The sequence below is a fragment of the Macrosteles quadrilineatus genome, unplaced genomic scaffold, assembly GCF_028750875.1.
Source record: "Macrosteles quadrilineatus isolate MER2022 unplaced genomic scaffold, UCM_ALF_1.0 Scaffold_4__1_contigs__length_99947679, whole genome shotgun sequence".
NCBI lineage: Eukaryota > Metazoa > Arthropoda > Insecta > Hemiptera > Cicadellidae > Macrosteles > Macrosteles quadrilineatus.
The window spans coordinates 30,082,043-30,104,300 of NW_026542597.1; the positions used below are offsets into that span (position 1 = coordinate 30,082,043).

Sequence of the window (22,258 nt, forward strand, 5' to 3'; positions counted from 1 at the left end):
GGTCCTAACAAGGAACCCTGAGGCACACCCGATGTCACTTGTACCGTAGACCTCGAGCAACAGCTGTAGATAGCAGTAGCAAATTTCACATGTAAGGTTCTTCCAGTGCTTCCAGACACAGATCATATTTTGTCATTGGTTTTTTGTTGCCATCCAACAAAAGATTTACGTTAAATTATAATAATAAGACTATTCCCTTTTACTTACAAAAAATAAAATTAAAATGCTGGTAGCGTTAATGACGCACACTGGAAAATCAGCGGTAGCCTGATCCAAAAATTGTTTTTAGGATAAGACATTTTAAATGGACGGCTTTTAACGGATGCTTTAGTAGCTAGTGACAAAGTTAAGACAAAGCCAAATTTTTAAAGGTGATCATTTAATTCTGTTGTTACAGTATGATTATCGATTGCAGCTTTTATTTAGTTAGCACTTGCGGACGACACTGGAACACACCCCCATTCCTGACGTCATATTTTAACATGGCTGCTTGGGCTGAGAGTAGTAGTAGGGCTGTCAGTGTAGGCCATCGTAGGTGTATCGGAAAATGTAGAGTTTATTATGACTGCTAAAGTCATATTATGTGATATTTTGTTAATTAGGTTTACGTTGGATTTAGTGTATATTCTTGTGCGGAAAACGGGCAATATAATGAGTCGCTAAGAGTGAAAATGTGCAGTGATTCAGTGAGCTAAAATTGTGATTGTAGGCTAACTTGCCTGCCTCTTATAGTAGAAAAATTGGTATTTTGTTTACACATTTTTAGTAAAAATCTTTCAAAATGTGGAACATGGTGTGTGATGTGATGCCTACCATATCAGAGGATAGTATAAGTCAGAGAAGTTCGCAATTTTCGGGGGAAGATGCAAACTTTGAACAGCTTATGGTATCTATGTTGGACGAGAGGGATAAACTTATGGAAAGTTTACGAGAGACACAAGAAAGACTTGGAGATACAGAAGCCAAACTCGTCGAAGTCGAGAAAGAAAGAGATTCCTTGCAGAGGCAGATTTCAGCCAACCTACCCCAGGTGTGTACTACGTGTGTTACTACTATCAGCCATTCAGTGCTACCCCCTTGCACCCGATTTGGAGCTTTATTGATTCCTTGTTGGCAAACCCTTACCGCCATATTCTGTCAATTAAAACTCATTAATAACGAAAATCTTAGAACAAATATGTAATGTTTTACACACATATATTTTTACTTGATTTTATTAATACAAATTTCCGAATAAGAGTGTTAAAAGTCAACCTAAAGTCATTTAATAGTGTTGAGGTTAGGGGGCTAGGCTATGCTTGATGATTACTCAAATTGAAGTTAGCCTATAATTCAAAGAAACCAACTAACTTATATTATGCTGTGGTTATTTTATGCTTAAAATACCCTTAATAATCTTGCCAACTTAGGACTGACTAAAACCAGCAATTTCGTAACCCAAAGAATTTGCTCATAACCCCAATTCATGGTCAGCCAGTTTCACTTTTGAACCCCATAGCTGATAACTTCTTTGGATTGGATAACACCATCAGTCCATCTTATTATGAGGCCAACATTAAAAAATACCTAGGCTATATAGATTCACAGAAGTAACTTACCTATCCTATTAAATAAATTATTAAAACTTGGCGTTAATTTAACATAGCATCATAACAATATATAGGCCTAACTTAATGATCACTTAGAATCAATGGCTAGCTACATTATGGATTAACGTTAACACACTAGGTAGTGAGTACTACGACTATGCAATATTATCCTGAGACCAATTTGTAGATTATAAGGTAAAAATCTGGTTCGGATTCCACTATAAACTAGGTCTCTTAACGTAGTTGCCATTGGCTGTGGGCTTTAACTTAACAGTCCTGTCTAAGGAGCATGTTGGTCTTAGTCGGTAACAAGACAAAGTTCAAGTAAATGGTAGCTTTTACCACATAGATTTAACATTCTACGTACGGTAATTGGTTTGTCATCCCTATTCAACAGATAAAGACAATTTTAAGATTATAGTTCAAATGTCCGGTACTTAACTTACACGTTTTTTGCAGTTTGTTTTTCTTGTTAGGCCCTAGCCTATTTTAACTTAGTTACTAAGAATCTAGTTTAACCAAGAACCAATCTAGGTAACTATAAGCTATAGCTCATCCTCTGGTTTTATAACCAATTAGTAACTAATGCCTACTGTAACCTTAAAGCACAAATTAGGCCTAACAATTACCGGTATGTCCTACCGGTACTGTAAAATGAGGGATACAAAATATTTTTGACCACTAGCACTCAAGTCTTTCTGTTAGTTAGTCTATACTTTAATTGCACAAGGGCTAACATTTAAACCTAGCTGGCACCTTTTCAGTAATCTCGGCAATAATCACATGTTTCAATAGAACCCCTGATATCCGGCATTGGTTTTACCGGTCCTCTGTTTATTCGGCCCCTTCCAGGAACCCAGTATTCAATTTTTTTCTCACAGCTTTCGATGAGATGAGCTTTAGAAGAGTGTTTTACAGACGTTTAAATGCAAGCACTAGTCTTTGCGTCTTGAGCGTTCTTACTGTTTATCTGTTTGCTTGTTTATACATTTTACTGTGTCACTACTCATTTCAGCTAGTAGGCCTAACCTCTTAACTGTTGGTTTCATTATATTTCCAAAGCGGGGTTAGTAGCCCACAGCACATTAGCCTAATTTATGTATTTCACAAAATGGATAGGAAAGTTGGGTAGAAATGTACCATTTAAGTCCTAATGATCTTCAAGGCCGATTTATTTTGTCAATTTTATTTACATTATTAGACTATTTAATAGTTCTTGTTAGGCTACCTGGAATCATATTTCATGTGTAGCCTACGTTTGTTACTTAACAACTTAAACCTAGACATATATTTTTTTTTTCTTTTTACAAACATTTGTATTCTTCTAAAAATAATCCCAGACTTGAATGATACGGTACCTACTTTTGACTGTTATATTGAATAGGCCTGGTATTATTATTAGGTATGAATTGTCATTTTCATAGTTTAGGAACGTTGTTTTATCCGGCCAGGGCCTTGGTCCCGTGGTGGCTGGATATGAGGGGTTCTTCTGTAATCTTTCAAAGTTAGGCTAATTTATAAAAATTGAAGTAAATTTAAGCCAACTTAAAATTAATCATATTCAAACCATCTACGACACTATTAATTCCCCGGGGAGAACAAACCCAGGAAACCGTTTTGATTTTAATTTAGCTATTTGTGTTTTAAGAGCGCAAAGTACGTCAATGTTGCTTGAGAACTGTTGTGGATGGCTGCACTAAGCTTTGGCTCAGTGTGGTCCTACATTTCGAGAGCGTCAATAACCGTTCGTGCTTGTAAATACACTTAACATTGTTCTTCCTACCATAACTTAACATATCAGAACACACAGATTACATTTTTACCTTCCTAATCTAATTTCACTTCAAAACACTTAATACAGTCACGAATCCGCATAAAACCCGACCTACCTTCCTCACATACCTAAATAAGAACTGATGCTTTGTTTGAAATTCATTGTTGGTGATGGTGAGTTAATGTTGTTCAAAGGTTTATTGCGGACATTTTCCATCACGACGATGGTAAAAAACAATACACAACGTTTTGGGATCTGGAATCTGATCCCGTCCTCAGGTGAAAAAACTTAACTAACACATTACAACTAACAATACACAAACGCCAAACCTAAGTTTGAATGTTACCTTCTGTAGTGTTTTCCAACTTAGGTTGGGCGTTTGTGTATTGTTAGTTGTAGTGTGTTAGTTAAGTTTTTTCACCTGAGGACGGGATCAGATTCCAGATCCCGAAACGTTGTGTATTGTTTTTTACCATCGTGGTGGAAAATGTTCGCAATAAACCTTTGAACAACAAGAACTGATTATTCAGTTTAAAAACAAATTGATTTCATTCCGCATTAAGTCGAGTATAAACAGCTGTCTCCTCCTCACTCAGTTCTCAGTCCACATACGGACCCGTCCAGACCACGCCATATTACCATCAGTAGGCTACCGCTCAATGAACCTTAGATTCGTAATTTTAACCTTTGATTTACGGCCACTTAGGAATCTCTCCGACAACAATCGATTACATTTTTGGATTCAGCGTGAAAAAAACTGTAAGTAGGCCTAGACATCTAACAATAACACGATATCGCACGTTGTAGACATATTGAATAATTGGCGTAATATTCATTACCGGTACATCAAACTGGTATGGACATCGTGACTATTTCCATTAGTTACATATTCTTTGAGGATATTCCTTTAAGCTCATGGGAAATTTTTACCTACTATTTGTTTTTTAATTACTCCTGTAGCCTAATACTTTGCAATTGCTGAAATTCGAGCAACATGTACACTAGCACAGTATTATTTCTTCGTAAAAATGTTTATTTGTGTTTGTGTTTTGAAGACTTTTTGACGACCTCCTAGGTGTGACAACCGTTAGGCTTGACAATGTCACTTTATGGTTGAAACCGTTATTAAGACTTCCAAGGAATAAGATATGTTGACAGTAATGTTTTTTAACCTCTAGAATAGTTAACTTATCGATATAATATCACTCAATACAATATTACATACTGTATAGACTACCTATTTATCGAACTAATATTTCAACAGATACCTAAATTTATTTTTGTGTCAATATTTTTCCAAATGCATTTTTGGACCTCAGTTTTTTTCATGCCTCAGATTCAGTAGGCTTATCTTAGGTACGGTAAAAATAACATTGATTAGTGTTTATCTGATGATGCTATAATACCGGTTTTGTATAAATACATCTCCAACACTGCTCAATATATACTTACATATACTTACAGGCTAATAACAACCTTTATTACATGACACTAAATAAGTATAGGCCTACAGTAAATCATGTTACAGTGGGTATCGATTTCAACCAGTTATTCCGGTCTACTCAGGCCCAATTGAATACTGTAAAGTCTCTGATTATGCTTCTTGAAAACCAGTGTGACTGGTATCAATATGAACCTGTAACATCTTAAATAGCCTACTCTAAAAGGTAAAATGTAAGGGTGAGTATTAGCGAATTTCCCTATAGGGAAGTAGCTATTACCGTAGGTGGTATGGTAGGACCTAGGCCCGGGACCAATTTACTTTTTTTCATTTTGATGTCCCCAGAGACCAAAAACACTATTCGTTCAAATTTTTATATACCTATGTATAAATACTAGCAGAGTACCTGTTATTCGTACGGGGTTGGCGTACAAGTATTTAAAATGCTTATTGAAGTTATACTCTAGCTCTGCGTTTGCAATGGGGGAGGATAAGGTTTGAGAGAATTTAGTTCTTTATATTTATGGAATGCTATAGTATTAGCCTAAAGATATAGTATACTATAAACAGTAGGATAGTATACACATCTACCATAGGAGCTCGCAAACCAGCATGATCAGACCATGGGAACTTTTATAGGATAAAAGTTTTTTTTCCACGTTTTTGACCATCAAAACACAATCTTTTCCAATTTCTTTCTAGACCTTTTTAAAGAACTTAAAAAAACCAAATAATTCAGTTCCATATATCAAAGTGTTATTGTACAGTTATTGTTTGCAGAGAAATTTCAAAGAATTGTAAGTTTAATTTTAAAATTCCCATGTTATTCTTATGGAGTTTTAGTTGTAGTGAAGGAAGGGATCTTTTTTATCAGAATATCTTAACTCTGTAAAAGTTGGATTCAGAGTGAATTGCCTGATTATTCTTCTGTTAAAATCTGTCTATTGGTTCAAAGAGTAAATTTAAAATTGCGGAAGGACAATTTTGTAAACTGTGACTGTATTTTTCTGTCTTACTGTGTAGGTTTTTTTTATTAGTCCATAGAATGTTTTATTGAATTATAACTTGTAATAGGCATAGATTAACTAGGCCTAATGTACTTCATTATATTATTTCATTATATTATAGACATACCAGAAACAAAAGAACCCTGGGCCATTTCGAGCCGCGCAGGTTTGAAGGGTACGCCACACCTACCGGCGCGAACCACATGATCTTTTTGTTTCTGCGCAGGTTGTTTTGTTCTTGGGATGTCTAGGCCTATAGAAGAACTATATTTTATTAGTTCATCTATGGTATGGGCCAAAGTTATTCATAACTAGAATAGTTTACTCCCAGTTTTGTTTCACAACATAAATCCTCTAAGTGTTGCTGGATTAATCACTTTTATTCAAGGATTGGTAAAAGAGAGTAACTACAGGTTGTTGAATGTAGACGGAGATGATTCTTTAAAAAATATACGTTGTAGGCAAGTATAGCACAACGCAAACCTTTAACATTAAAAAACCTATATTAGGCCTAACTGGCTTTAAAAACTGAAATAATTATATCTTAAGAAACTAGCATTGACTAATGGATAGGCCTACTACTAGTCTAAGTTCAAATTTGTGGTTTAAAAAAATGACAGTTTGCATAAGAGTAAAAATACAACATTTGTTCAGTATTAAACACTAAAATATTTGTAATGTGTCACTTGGCCTAGACATATGTGTCTGTTAGCCCGATAACTCGAGTAAAAATGATGGGATTTCGATGAAATTTGGTACAAACGTGTAAACCTACGTTTATTCAAACAAGTTCGTGAACCAGCATAATGGGAATGGGGGTTTATGGGGTAAAAATATATTTTTCCCATTTTTGACCATAAAAACACTAAATTTCATAATTTCTCTCCCAACCATTTTTTAAAGCTTAAAAAAATAAATACCCCCGCCGCAGCAAACCTGCCGACTAAGCGAATTTCCATTTGTCTGAATTGATTTTCAGTTAAATATATTTTAATAACATTAGGTTTAACGAGTACCTAGGTTTGCTGCTACAAGGAAACCAATAAAGTGTGTTTTTGAGTAAAATATTGATAGCTTAGTACAAAATAAATAAATTTGCCAAGTTTGATCAAAATATATCCACAAACAAGCAAACTACAACATTTGACAATATTTTCCATAAGAATAACATGGGAATTTTAAATTTACAATTTTTTTAATTTTCTCCGTTACTAATAATCGAACAAAAATACTTTTATATACTAAATTATTTGTTTTTTTAAGCTCTTTAATAAGGTCTAAAGAGAAATCGGGAAATTTTGTGTTTTGAGGGTCAAAAGTGAGAAAAACCAATTTTTACCCCATAAAACCCCCCGTAAAGCCCCGTTCCCATGGTCCGATCGTGCTGGTTCGCGAACTCATTCAAGTTTATCCCGCTTTACACCTTTAAACCAAATTTCATCAAAATCGGACAAAAATTACTCAAGTTATCGCGTTCACGGACGTATATATATATATATATATAAGTCTATATATATATATATATATACATATATAAAAATTTGAACGAATGGTGTTTTTGGCCTCTGGGGACATCAAAATGAAAAAGTAAATCGGTCCCGGGTCTAGGTCTTACCGTGCCACCTACGGTAATAGCTACTTCCCTATAGGGAAATTCGCTAATAATTGTGTATATTGAAGTGTTGTTGTATGCCCAACTGTTACGGAGATTAAAAAAGTGTATATTTATAATTTCCATGTTATTCTTATGGAGAATAAATAAACTGTTTTAGTTTCCTTGATTATATATATAGATTTCAACCAAATTTGCAAATTTTGTTTATTAGCGAATTTCCCATATAGGGAATAAGCTATTACCGTAGTACTCATGGTAAGACCTGGACGCGGGACCGATTTTTTGTTTGTTTTGAGGTCCCTAGAGGCCAAAAACATCATCCATTCAAATTCTTATATATATTTATGTATATACTAGTGAACCTGTGCGGCTCAATGCCCCGCAAAATAACATATGAATTTAGAAAATAAATTCATTGTGTTATATATTGACTCGACGTCGAAAATTAAATAGGCTACAGTAGGTAATAATAAAGCCTTAGAAGGGAAGCAGTCCAGCCATTTTCTAGCTGTATGTGTGTTATATTTAGTAAATTAATAAGTGTTCAAGTTTAAGTATGTTATAGGGTAGTTATTTTTTAATTACGCATTTAACAAAACATTTTATCATATCAAACCAATAGGCCTATGTGTAGCATATTTTGAGGGTCGCTTGAAGAAAACACTTTTAAAAATCAACACTAAAAAACAATATTTTTATCACGAAAGCACTACGATTTTAGTCTTAAAGTTACCTTCAGGAATATTACCCTGGTCAAAATTTTCTGTAGCCTAATGAATATGCGTATCCTATTAAAAGATAGGATACGAAAAGATAGGTTGTAGTTTGCTTGTTTATGAACATATTTTGATTAAATTTGAAAAATGTTTTAATTTCTTACTAACTATTAACATTTTACAAAAAAAAAAAACACAAAAAACAGTTTTACCCTCCCCGATGCAGCAAACCTAGTACTTGTTAAACTAATTCTATTTAAATAGGAAATAAATGTTATGTTTTTAAGTAGACATTTTAGTGTAAATCCAACAGGCAAATGGAAATTCGCTTAGTCTGCAGGTTTGCTGCGGCGGGGGTATTTTATACTAAGCTATCAACATTGCAATAAAAAAAACATACTTCAATATCTTCCCTGTAGCAGCAAACCTAAGTACTCGCTAAAATTAATGTTTTTTTTTTAAATAGGAAATAAATCTAACAATTTTTAGGGAATATTTTAGTAGAAATTCACTCAGAAAAATAGACATTCGCTTAGTCTGCAGGTTTTCTGTGGTGGGGGTATTTTAATATATAAAGGTATCCTGCACATCTACAGGAAAATATATCCATAAGTATGCATAGATTTACCTGCGATGCACACAAGCTGAGAAAAAGTTGTCAATAAACATGCTTGTCTTAATATATGGGATTAAGTTTACATAATATGGTTTATGTTTATAATTAAATCGAAATACACACTCTGTGTATGTCAGTTATGCCTGCTTGATGTAAAATTAACACACGTTTAAAGTTAATTCAAAAGGCCGTGGTGACCAGAACTAGCCTAATTAGGAACTAGGGATGTTAGGGACCGGATGTTGGAAAGATAACGTTTCCAGATGCATCTCGTTACTTCCGGTGCAGTGGCGCTACCAGATTGTGAGAGGAGTTGAGTTTTGTTTTTAGATTTGTGTTTAAGATGTTTGCATCTAAGATCTTCGCTTTAAAAAAAGCCAGAACAAGCCTTAACAAATGTGCGAAATACTTATCTCAGAATGAATAGTTAGCGTGCATGTAAAAATCTCATTTAACATTACCATACTTAATTTTCTAATTCAACAGATGACTTTTAGACCCTAAAATTATTTCAGGAATAGGTAGCAACATCGGCAAACATTATTATAGAAAAGATTTGCGATCTTCTCTCCTTCAAAATGTTAGACCGGAATTATTAACAAACTTTTCATTCCGCCACGGAATTTCTTGAATTACTATCCAAATTAGTTGTTCGTTATTTACAAACTAAAGTTCAACTTATTTCATTTTTGTTTTGGATGAATTAATACAAGCAATGTAACTAAAAGTATGTGTAGTTAATTTACTTGGCTTTATCACTCGATATCCATTGTCACACGATGCACAATGCTGTCAATCTACAAACAAAGCAATTTAAATTAAATACCCCCGCTGCAGCAAACCTGCAGACTACGCGAATTTCCAATTGCCTGAATTTGATTTTCACTTAAATTTATTTAATTAACATTAGGTTTATTAAGTACCTAGGCTTGCTACTACAGGGAGGGGTAAAAAGCACGTTTTTTAGTCAAATATAATAGCTTAGTGAAAAATAAATAAATTTTTTAAGTTTGATAAAAATATATCCATAAAAGAGCAAACTCAGAGCAGTTTACTTATTCTCCATAAGAATAACATGGTAATTATAAATTTACAATTTTTTTGAATATCCATCGTAACCAATAATCGTACACAAACACTTAAATATACTAAATCATTTTTGTTGAGCTCTACAGGATGGGTTGGAAAAAATTGAGAAAGTTTTTTATTGTCAAAAATGGGAAAAACCAATTTTTATCCCATAAAACCCTGCTATTACGGCCCGATCTTGCTGTTTCGCGAACTCGTTCAAGTTTATCCCGCCATACAACTTCAAGCCAAATTTCATAAAAATTAGACAAAAATTACTCAAGTTATCGCGTTTACTGACACATATGTAACTTGATGTATAATTGTATATACATAGGCTATATACAAATTTGAACGAATAGTGTTTATGGCCTCTAAACCCTCAAAACGAAAAAGTAAATCGGTCCCGGGCCTAGGATTTACCGTGTCACCTACGGTAATAGCTACGTCCTTACAGGGAAATTCGCTAAAACCACAAAGAAACAAAGTAGGGGGACTGTATTTAAACTGAGACTATGTTTCCCATCTTTGTCTTACTTCGTACTTTTCAAATTTTACAATTTCCCTAAACTCATCAAGGTGATTAAACTACTAACTGTAAACGATTTGTCTAATGGTGTGGTGTTATGCGCCAAATGAGAAGTTTTTGCCCTGTTACCAATCTATTATCTGTGTCTGGTCGACGGCACGAGACCCTACTCTATTTTTGGAACCCAGTCTCGGGCCCTCGGTTTTGTTGTCTGTTTTGGTCCCCCTTTTCAGCGGAAGCGAGCAGACATATCTACAACTTTCGTGTCTGTTCTTTGTTTTCTAAAACTAACGTAATCGATAAAAAAAATATATCGACGATCTTCTCGTCGAAGAATCACATTTCAATCAACTGTCTATAGTCGATTATCAATTAAGCAGATTAAATAAATAACCAATTGTACAAGGGTTACAGATCGAAGGTAACAGCGTAAGTGTTATTCATATAGTCACTATCTACAGTTTCCAAAAACAAGATAGGCCTACACGTTAAAATTAGTCGAACCAAATCTATTCTTTCGAGTTTATTAAATTCTAAAGATGTCTTTACCAAAAATTCATTTATTGAATGGATAAATTAGAAAATACGAATGTCGTTACTTTAAATTTTAAAATGTAAATTTAAATACTCTTCTACAGAGTGTCCCGGAACTCTCTATCAATATTTTAGGGCATCGTTCCTGTGTAAGAAACATTATCTAAATATAATATTTTAATTGTCCGGTGTCTCTAGTAACTCACATAGCCGCCATTTTGTTTTTTCACCTATTATTTTTTTTGAAAAGTGGTAAAAGTACGACATTGAAACTTTGCACAGACATTTATGACAACTAGACAAAACTAAAAAAAAAAAATTATGACAGTTTTTCAAATTCATAAAACTAAATGGTGGCCATTTATATATTTTTTCTCATTACTCATAAACCGTTGATTCAACAAAATTTTTTAACAATAACTTTTTTAAGGCAATTACTTTTAATTTTGTTACTATGTAGCTTGGATTTTTTCTCGAATAATGTTAGACTTCACTCATTGTACACGGAAAACTAATTCTTTTTACAGTAAATTACAACATAAATAGTGGCTATGGTCAGGACAAATATACTAATGTTGTTTACATAGCAACATTAACAATTCAGTAACCTGTGTCAAGCGATGTCCAATACATGTTCAATACATGAACTGTTACCATTGATGAAACTCTACGTGCTGTGTACATCGTAGTATCGTAGTGTTTGTAGTGTGAGTCACACCAAGTCACACACACAATATCATGAATGCAGTCTGTTTTCTGGACGAAAGAAATAATAACACATGTTGTCCTAGTTAGTGACTCTTTTGTAAACTAAATTCCGTGGCGTAGAATATGTTTGGAAAACAATGATAGATCTCAATATGGTAGGGTATTTTAATTACCCTATGTACAGAGGACCTCTTTATTTTTAAATGAAACATACGAATTTAATATTATTTCCCTCTTGCTTGAGTACAAGTGTTAAAACTTCGCGCATTTTGGTCTTGCGTTGTGAAACGAATTTCAAAACCGCTTCAATAAGCTTTTTTGTTATTTCAAATTTGTTAAAGACACCTTTCACTGAATCCTGTTAATCAGTTTTATGATCATTATTGCCAAGAGTTGGTCTGCGAAGAATTTGTTTGAACTGACTATCGTTTGGTAGAGGCCTATTGAAGGTATTTGCATTTTTGCTTATTGTATTCGCTTGTTCTTCGTATTTATTTATATAGTATCTCGGTAGCCACATTCTTAAAGACGCGGATACAAGTTTATTTTAAAACGAAATAATTATGTACGTTGAGCCTGTAGATACAGTATTTTATACAGTATGGGTTTTTTGTATTGACTTGTGTCATGTAGCATTTCACGAAAGGAAAATTTAATTTTGTCGTAGAGTGGCCACATAACTATGTTTTATTGAGATAGATCGTATTCATAGAGACATCACAGCTGACAGGCCAACAGGAAGTCTCGTAGGCTACGTGTTATGTCTGTCTGGTGTCATTGACTACAGCATGCACATAAATTAACGTTAGGAACAAGCAGGGTTTGGACCGTTCCCTAACGTTATTGATGCCTGCGGCGTTGGCTACACAAGAAAACCCTGTTAGCTTGCCAACATTTTGATTGCAATGTAGATCTGTGTAATTAGTTGTTTAATCAAATAGTAATTAGGTCAATGATCTATGATTTACAAATCATCAGTATTCGACACTAAATCAAAGTAGAAAATCAGTGGTTCTTACGGGAAAGTAGAATACTGTATTGTCGATCAGATATTTTAAGTTCGTAGTCTATAAATAATTGTACACAAACCACAAACCAAGGATTGAAATTAAGTAGGCTAGTTGTACTCTTTTATACACACTCTAATAATATTTTTCTCCTACCTTTCATTGAAGTATTTATATAAAGTAATCTCAAATGTATACTGTCAGATGATAGATAACGTTAAGACCCGATTTTCCTTGGGCCTGGTAGTTTTTTGTTAATTTTCCTATTGATAAACAAAACCTACTCTTCTTCCGTTCTCGTAGGTCTTTTAGAGGGAAATTTCTTGTGTTTTTGTAATAAAGATGATTAAATTTCCACATAAAGAACTTATGTTCTTAACTACTTTTTTAATCTATGATGCTGCTTATTCACAATTATTCTGTATTAGTTAGACACTTTCAGATTGCTTAAAAAACTGACTGTTGTAAACTTAAATGTTTTAAAATATCACATCACAACTTCATAACCAAGTAACTGACAACCTCGTTCGTGTTAGATTTATGTTTAAATACTAATTATCTACTGTTATTCATTTTACCGTCTGGGTAAATGAGTTGTTATTGTATATAGCTTTCATCATACAAAAACCTGTGGCTATTCATGCGAGAGAGCATTCTCAAAAATTTTTAACAGTGTTATTCACTAATACAAATAGGAAAATAAGCCAAAAATGCAGAAGACATAAAATTAAGACAACTTGAATTGATACTCATCAATTAATTAATACTTCAATCTAAAACACCGGCCTAAATTTGAGACAGTATGTACACAACTACACAATCTTCTTGTTATCATTTTTTTTTTCTTTTTTACTCCCTTTTAAATAAGGTATTTTTTATTTTGACAATACCATCTGATACGAGTGATAAACATATTATTTGTTTTTGTTAATTTTCCTAAAGAAGGCTTAAGCCGGAATATAGAAAATGTATGTTAAAAAGTGAGTTGATAGTTCATTTATTTGTTATGTAAAAACTGAAGGTTGGTGGTTGAAAATAGATTTTTATTGTTGTTGGACCCAATCAAGATCTGAACCAAGAAGCCATCTATCTCTCATCTATCTATTAGTGCGATCTAAAACCGTGTTTGCACTGTTGCTTGCAACATGTTTCATTTGTTCAAAAGCCAATTGTGTAGAAATTATTTAGCAGTTTTCAGTGTTTACAACAGAAATGTCGTTTCCAAAATAAGCTGTAACTATATTTAGCGTTGTTTGAGACAACATTTACCCCGGAGTTCTCAGCAAAATGTTTAAACCTTTTTTTACACATGTTGTTTTAACAATTTAATTGTCGCGCCTTAACACACCATTTACGTAAAATAGTTATACGATCAATGTTTTGTTATACTCATTTTTAATAGATTTATCTCAGCTGATGTTAGAAATAAAAAATAATGCAATATATATTGGTGACATAAATATTAATCTTTTGGAGGAAAGTGCTATATCTGAAAGCTACAATAGTGTCCTAAACAATAATGGGTTTATATCCATAGTTAACTCTCCTACTAGAATTACTCACTTTACAAAAACATTAATAGACCACATGTTTGTAAGAAATAGATATATGCAACAGTTTTCCAGTGGAGTATTCGATTTAGGTATCACTGACCATTGTGTTCTAGGTCTTAAATTTAGATATTTGTCCAATACAAAAACTGTTAACACATGTGATGATAACATAAACCTTAAGAAACAAATACTTGATTTTGATCTTGTAAAAACTAAGCTTAATAATACTAACTGGGAAGATATTTATTCTGAATTAGATGTAAACAATTGTTTTAGTATTTTTTATGAAAAATTAATGAACGTTGTTAATACTAGTAAAAAAACTGTTCATGTTGACTCTAAACTGAGGAAAGCAAAGTTATCGAGTCCTTGGATTACAAAAAACATTTTTAATCGAATAAAAAGGAGAAGAAAGCTTTATATACTTTCCAAAAAAAGACCATATGACACTGCTTTCAACACCTATTTCAAAAGATTTACAGACAATTTAAAAGTTGACATTGACACAGCAAAAAACTTATATTATTCAAATAAACTTCAAGAATGTAATGGTAATATTGCCCAACAATGGAAAATCATTAATAACTTGACTGGAAATGTAAAAGATAAGAACATTGATAGGATTGAGCTAAACGATGGGACACTGATAACAGAGCCTGGCCTTATCGCCCAGGAAATAAACAACCACCTTGTCTCAATACAGGCTGGACAACCAATCACTTTCCCTGCAGCAATTCTACCTCCTATGTACATCTGTCCACAAACGTTTTTTATAGCACCAACTACAGTGCAGGAAATAAAGTCAGTTGTTAGTAATTTAAAGAACAAAAAATCTACTGGCTTTGATGGCATCAGTGTTAGTTTACTTAAACATATAATTGACGAAATATCTCTTGTTTTAGAATACATATTTAATATGAGTTTCAACAAAGGTATTTTTCCAGAGACACTCAAATTAAGTTTAGTTGTACCCATTTTGAAAAAAAATAATTCTTTTAATTTAGAAAATCTCAGACCCATTAGCTTACTTTCAGTTTTTTCTAAAATACTCGAGAAGCTCATGATGATTAGAATTGAAAATTTTTTAAATAAAACACATTTTTTCAGTAATAAGCAGTTTGGTTTTATTAAAGGCAGGTCAACAGAAAGTGCTTTATTGGCAGTAACCGATCACATCTTCCAAGGATTAAACTCAAAACTGAAAACAACAGGTCTATTTATTGATTTTAAAAAAGCTTTTGACATGGTAAATCACAACATTCTTTTAAATAAATTGCAAAACGTAGGAATAAGAGGTACAGCTTTTGAGTGGTTTAAGAGTTTCATCACAAATAGGAGGCAACAAGTAAAAATAAACAATGACTACAGTAATCCTCTCATTGTACAAACGGGTGTGCCCCAAGGGTCAACGACCTCAGGTATTTTATTTTTAGTGTTCATCAACGATTTATTAAATCTACCTTTTAACGGAAATATCTTTGCTTTTGCTGATGACATTGCTCTTTTTTACACACAAAACGATTTGATGTTGATGGAAAATTTAATAAACGATGATCTTTTACTTTTAAGAAATTGGTGTTTGATCAATAGAATGCAGGTAAATGTAAACAAAACCAAATTTGTTAATTTCCACTCAACCGGTTTTGAATTGCCATCTCCTTTAATTTTTCACTCCTCAAATTGCAGTCCACAACTATGTAATTGCCAGCCGTTAGAAAAAGTAAAATCTATAAAATATTTAGGAGTTCTACTCGATGAAAAAGTCACCTTCGAACCTCATATATTAAATCTACATGCTAAGATACGAACACAAATAAGAAAATTTTATTTTTTAAGAAATTTTTGTAACGAATCACTTTTGAGAACATTATACTTTGCACTAATCAACTCAAGATTGCAATATGCCTTGCCATGCTGGGGAGGAACTTATAAAACCTTGATAAATAGATTAAGAACAACACAAAACTTTTTTATGCGGATAATTTTGAAACAACCTAAAAGAACAAGTTCATTTCCACTCTACCAACAGTTAAAAATTTTGCCCATACAGCACCTTTTTGTTTTCAAAGTTCTTAGACTGTTTTTTGTTCGAAGTGGAAACAGAGTTAACGTCATACCAAATATTACACACACATACATAACAAGAAGCATTACCAATAATACTCTGAAACTACCCAAAGTAAATAAAGCTATTTTTCGTCACTCTTTTCAATATCTAGGTCCAAAATACTATAATTATCTACCACTTCAAATAAAGAATAGTTTAAATTTAAAGCATTTTAGCAAAGCAACGATAATTTGGCTTTCTTCTCAGCAGGACATAAATTATATCAATAATATCCTGTTGTAATAACTTTCATTCTTTATTAAAACAGTTCTTGTTTTTGTCCATCAGATGCACAGTTCAGGCGGAATTCAATGTTTTATAACAGATGCTAGACCATAAATTACAACGTCATGTTAGCCGATAAGTTAGTTTAAGCAAACTGGTTACACTACTGGATCAAGTAGCCAGTTCTATTTCTCTACATCTCATGTATTGTTATATTGTGGTTTTTTGTGGGAAATAAACTTCATTATTCATTCATTATTCACTTCCCCTCCAAAAAGATTAATAATGTCAGAGGTGCAGAAAATTCACACAGATAAAAAATAGCTATCGTGTACGGCTTTTATGTAACAATAGTTTAATTTCTTACTATAAAATAGGTTCTGAAGGCAACCAATATAAGCGCTTATAATGAGAGGCCTGTTTCTACGTTGTCATGACATTACCCCACTTGGTATTTATTATTCATACCAAAGCTTTCGTAGCTTAGCTATTGTGGCTACGTCACGGGCGTTTCCACCTCTATTGGGGTTTCTTCGTTAAAAATACTGATTTAACTATATTTTGCACACCCGATGTATGGTTACATGTATATCGTAAGCAATAAATAAAGGGGTTACACGTCTGACTCTTTTATATTTAGGTTTTGAAATTGACGTAAATTGAAGTCAATGGACTATTTATAAAATCTGGACACGTTGGGAGGTAAACACAGGGACTTCAAATATGTAACTCTGTACGATGTTTTAAATGTAAAGAAAATGTATTTAAAATTGATAATGGGGACTTGTAATCAAGTCTCAAGATAACTTATCCCAATTTCTATAATTTTAAGTTCTTCTTTGCTTGGATCACCCAAAATATGTACATTATGTTAATTTCGACTTGTTCACTTCAATTAATTTCCACTGTATTCAACATTATTATTATTTTTGATTAGCTTCTTAAGGTTATTGTAGGCCTATTTTGTAGCAGCCAAATACACAACCCTTTTTGGCTAAAGGACTAGAAATCACATCATATAAAAATACTATGAATCATTGCAATAACTCTTTAGTCACAAGGATCTCCCATACTATTGACGTGTTCGTGTTGTGTCTCGTGTAGCGTGTTGTGAGCCGACGATGACGTTAAAGTGTCCACTCTGATTATCTTTAGCTACCTTATACTGTATTAGTACACGACTCTTAAGTCGAGAAGATTTTCCAGTGTTCGTGTTGTGGCGTCTGGCCTTTTGTTAGTGGGGCCTCTGGACCTAAAGGGCTTAGGTTCAAATCCCACCAATGGCTTAGAGGTTACGCTCGTTTTTACTTTCAATAACAAAATCTTGATTTTCTTCGGTTGGTTTGGCGTCTCTATGCGTCGAAACTGTTGCAAAATCCAAACCACCAAACCACGCCCAAGTAGTTACATTCTATCTTGTAATCTTTTTAAGTCGTTCCTCTGTTATATCCTCCATTCTTCATATATTGTATGGAAACTCCCACCAGCTTCACTGTTGTATAGTTTCTTCAGAACCAATAGAGCGCTGCCAGCGACAAGCTGATGATTCTCAAGATGTGCTCAAGTTTGTGCGCTTGGAGCACCACTTTGATGTCGACTTGGGCTGAATATCTCTCTGAATACCTAAATTGGTTCTACCTTTATCCAATGTTCAACTTATTTAAGTTTGAAGAAGTTATAGTCGTTGTCTAAAAAAAGAATTTGGAAAGCAATTTATTAATAATCGCCATTCACTATAGTTTCCAATATAAGTACCAAACTCATTACTCACATTTTCTTAAGAAAATCTATTCGAGTTCCCAAGACTTTGCTATAAGATGTTGTGTTTTATAATTTTTTTAAATTGTAGCCTACAAATAGAATTTCCATCCTATTGTAGAATCTAGACCATGTTTTATGTGTATTCTAGTTTGTTACGTTTTAGCTGTTGTCCGACGGTAGCCTATGTTTTCTATTATTTTAGAGTAGATTTTATGATTTTTGCTAAATTGTTTGATCGAAATCAGATGATGAGGACATGGTTATAATAGGATGGTTTAGTTTGGTTAAAACCTTTTATAATCCAAGTCCACTTACAGCATCCACATTCGATGTTATTTACGATATCCTATATAGACTTTTCCTATTATTTTTACACAAATTCAACAATAAGTCTGCAATTTAATCCGCCGTGTATTACCTATCCAGTTAGTCTGACATTTTCTCAAACCAAGTATTTTGGCCAACTTGTGAACGTAAACCAAGACCTGTTTACTCTATGGGCCGCCAAGCGCCGCGCCTGTTTCTCTATGGATAGTTCTCACCTTATAAGGTACATCCACTTTCTCTCGACCTACGTGCATCTACAATCTGCATTCTCATGTGTTATCCAGATTATTAGGTTTCCGACGGTTTCTGCATCACCTCTTGGGACGTATTGATGAGTTATTTGGAAAGGAAGTGGCCCAACCCCTTACTTTCGTCTGTGTTAACGTCGAACATACAACTTCAGAGTAAAATGTCTACATAGATTTTGCAGTAGTAACACATATTCCTTTCATACAACAGTTATCTCCAAAAACGTACTACGATTATTTTACACCTAATTCAATCATGATTTTATTCCACCGGCATGAATGCCAAAGTAAAAACACTTAAACATTTAATAATAAATTAAATACGACGTACACGAGTTGAGCTAAAAACGCGAAACATACACACGCATTTTAAACAGCAAAACACTTAGATCTTGGCAATAAAGAGCTTCACCCACAGTATTAATGGTCATGAGAAACTTAATTATAAAATAGTGATTATATTGTTATCATTATTAGAACATATTCTTGTAATAAAATAAAACTGCTATAATTAACTGATGACTAGCAACTACAACCATAAAAACCCAACATTAATAGAACTATTTGATAAGTATGTTATAGTGAAGAATGTCCCCCCCGCTTAAGAGAGTTTATCCTTTTTGTATCTTTTAAGTACTTAAGTAGTTTTTAAAACAATAATCTTACATTGGAGACAACGCCAGTGGAATTGTTCAGTACAAATCTGTCACTGGACGCAAGTTTTATGCGGGTATATTTAACATGGAAAATTAAACCTCTAGTGTCTGCTGCAACTCATTTTTCACACTGAAAGTTTTTTCTGTTCAAATAATATTTATTAGCAGAAAAAACTGTATCCATCTTGACGAAATGATACAGGACTCTCATGAAGTTGTTATTCGACGTTGAATTTCTAATGCATTATCCTTATGTTACATTTACTATAGGCCTAGAGTAACTACTGAGGTTTGTCTTAATTTAGTTTATTTTATTTTCGTTTTTACCGACAATTCTAACCTTTTCTCTTATGTTTTCAGGTACGTGCAGTGAAATTATTCAAAATCACGAGTAAGTGTATCTATAGTGCTAAATTTAGATCAGCATGTTTCTTTATGTAGCTATAATTAGAAAATATTCCTTTAAATTTGGTTTGCAAGCAGTACGCAGGATAGTTTTGATAATACTGTACGACGGTTTACTAAAACGCCTAGTTTAGTTGCATTAATGTAGGTAACCTTTTTCATTACTGTATTTTGTGTTACAGAATTATGAGTAGAAACTACTATAACATATATCCTGTGGTTGACTATCAACACGACGGACATACACATTCGTTTTGGCGTTTGAAGGTGCCAATATAGTCTGTTCGCAGTCATTGATGGAATCAAATTTCGCTTAACTTAAAGTCTAATTACTATAATATAAGTCCAAAATGTTCAGAATATTAAAATCTGCTATGATTTGAACCAAAAGTTTGATTTTCGCACACCCTTTGTTATTTGCCCTAATAGCTTTTATCTTAAACTCGTTTGCGTGTAATTCGTCTGTCTTTCGTTCCAACTACCGTCTACTCTTTAATTTTTAAATGTTTGTGTTACGTTACTAAAAATATTGTGGTATGTTAAGTGTTGCTTTAGTGGTTAGCGCCTCGGACTAGCGGGAGGGGCGCGTTCGAGTTCGATACCCGGTAGATTCACAAAACTTGTTGATTTGAATCTTACCCTAAAAGGAGTTGGTGAGCTTCGATAGCTCTTCTGGAAATAAATGTCTCCGTTGTAAACAGCAATAAAAAAGAAAAATACTTGTGATTTTCCCACCCAACTCTTGAGAGTGCGTGCGTGTGATCGTAGTCCCGGTGTGTACCTACCAGCATTACGGCATTGACAGTTCGCAAGACGACGCTATGCGAGTGGTCGCAGCGCAGAGGTGGTGTATTAACCCCTCCCCCACAACCCCCTACCACCCCCTGGCTGGTCGGTGTGATGAACGAGCCATGTCTGTGCCCGCCAGCCTTTCATTGTACAAGTAACACTTCCCCGGTATTATTGGCACTGGATTGTCTATGTACAGTGTGTCTACTGTGGACCACAATCACGTGATCAGACTAAAGAAATGTGGGCCAGACAGCCTTAGAAAGTCCAACACTTCCAATTACATTTTGTAACATGGTTTGGGACACAGAAGCTATAAATAACAATTTACAAAACTTTCAACACCAATTTTTGTCAGTTTCGTTCAATATAGTTTTCGAACCAACACCAACCTAAAAATGTTATTAGATGAACAGATTAAAGTGCAGTAAGAGAAAACGAGAATGAGACTTATCTTTATTAATTATTACTGAGTATCGTTGCAGAAAACCTGCTGGCTAAATGAATTTCTAATCTGAATTACTATTTTATTCAAAATAGTTCAGAATTAGAAAAATACACATCGACGATCAGTGCACTATGGTCTCGAGGAGTTGCGTTTGCTGCTATGAGTCCCGCAAATGTTCTCATTCTACAATTTTAAAATCCTGTCAAGTAGAAATCTGTCATATTTTATGAAAATTCTAATTTATAATCTTACAAATTCCACCATAAATAGTGTTAGATGAAAATGTGGTTTTCAAACAGGATGCTTTTAGTCGATATTTAATTCTAGGAGAAATCAAAACAAATAGGTGTAGTAGCTGTTCCTTCGTTGAGCCATCCCTTAAATCTCTCCTAACGTTAATTTTGTTGTCTAAATTTGCTCTCCACTCGTCAGAATTAGTCTAAGAACGTCTCGACAAAGCTACAAATTGTTCGTGAATCAGTTAACTCGAATGTTGTGATTCTGATGTTCCTCGGTTTTATAACAGGCGCGGCGCCAAGTAAAAATAACACGGGAAGCAGGCGCGCCGTGTTTTATTTTTGATTGTAGCCTTTTTGCCAAACAGATCAATATTAACTTAAGACTAAAGTGTTTTTGGATTCTTAAATAATCATACTGAGGTCAAACGTACGAAAAATCTTCCGAAACATTTTTCATCATGCAACGAAGGCTGTTTTAAATGCACGCGTTGTTGTGTTGATTGTATTTTTTCGCATGAATAAATTTGTCTAACATCTCAACTTCAGTTGTTTTAATTATTGTATTGCGAACATATTTCAATAGGTCAGGAGTACAGGAGTAATACCTGTTACTTATAACTTTCTTCAAAACAGACCAAACAGTTTAGTACCTCCGTATAGCCGTTCGTTAACAGCCGGACAGGATGGCCACATTTCGGAAGCATTTAAAACGTGTTTTGGACTAGTAAATTTGTAGTGTTTTGTACCTGTGTTCCAAATTCATTGATAATGACTATATTTTCAGCGAAGCATTGTGATGCTCTGTAGTGTATAGTGTAGATCACATGCAATCATATTCTCCCTTAGTTTATTCTGAGATACTTTACATGACATGAAGGATGATTTAGTTTATAATA

The 22,258-nt window shown here is 33.7% G+C and overlaps 1 protein-coding gene across 2 annotated transcripts; it reads left to right on the forward strand.

Annotated features, from left to right (window-relative positions):
- The first annotated feature begins 500 nt into the window (after positions 1-500).
- Positions 501-20,235, forward strand: LOC128991500 (liprin-alpha-2-like). 2 transcript variants are annotated; one of them, XM_054414426.1, is made up of 3 exons: positions 501-1,030; positions 19,842-19,872; positions 20,069-20,235. In XM_054414426.1, the coding sequence occupies exons 1-3, from the start codon at positions 782-784 to the stop codon at positions 20,074-20,076; spliced, it is 288 nt and encodes a 95-aa protein (XP_054270401.1). In that variant the 5' UTR covers positions 501-781; the 3' UTR covers positions 20,077-20,235. The 2 variants fall into 2 exon arrangements, with proteins under 2 accessions (XP_054270401.1, XP_054270402.1); XM_054414427.1 differs by lacking the exon at positions 19,842-19,872.
- The last annotated feature ends 2,023 nt before the right edge of the window (positions 20,236-22,258 follow it).

Coding starts and splice junctions, on each gene's coding strand:
- LOC128991500 (XM_054414426.1), top strand. CDS start 782: ATGTGGAACATGGTGTGTGATGTGATGCCTACCATATCAGAGGATAGT. Junction 1,031..19,841: donor TTTCAGCCAACCTACCCCAG/GTGTGTACTACG, acceptor TTATGTTTTCAG/GTACGTGCAGTGAAATTATT.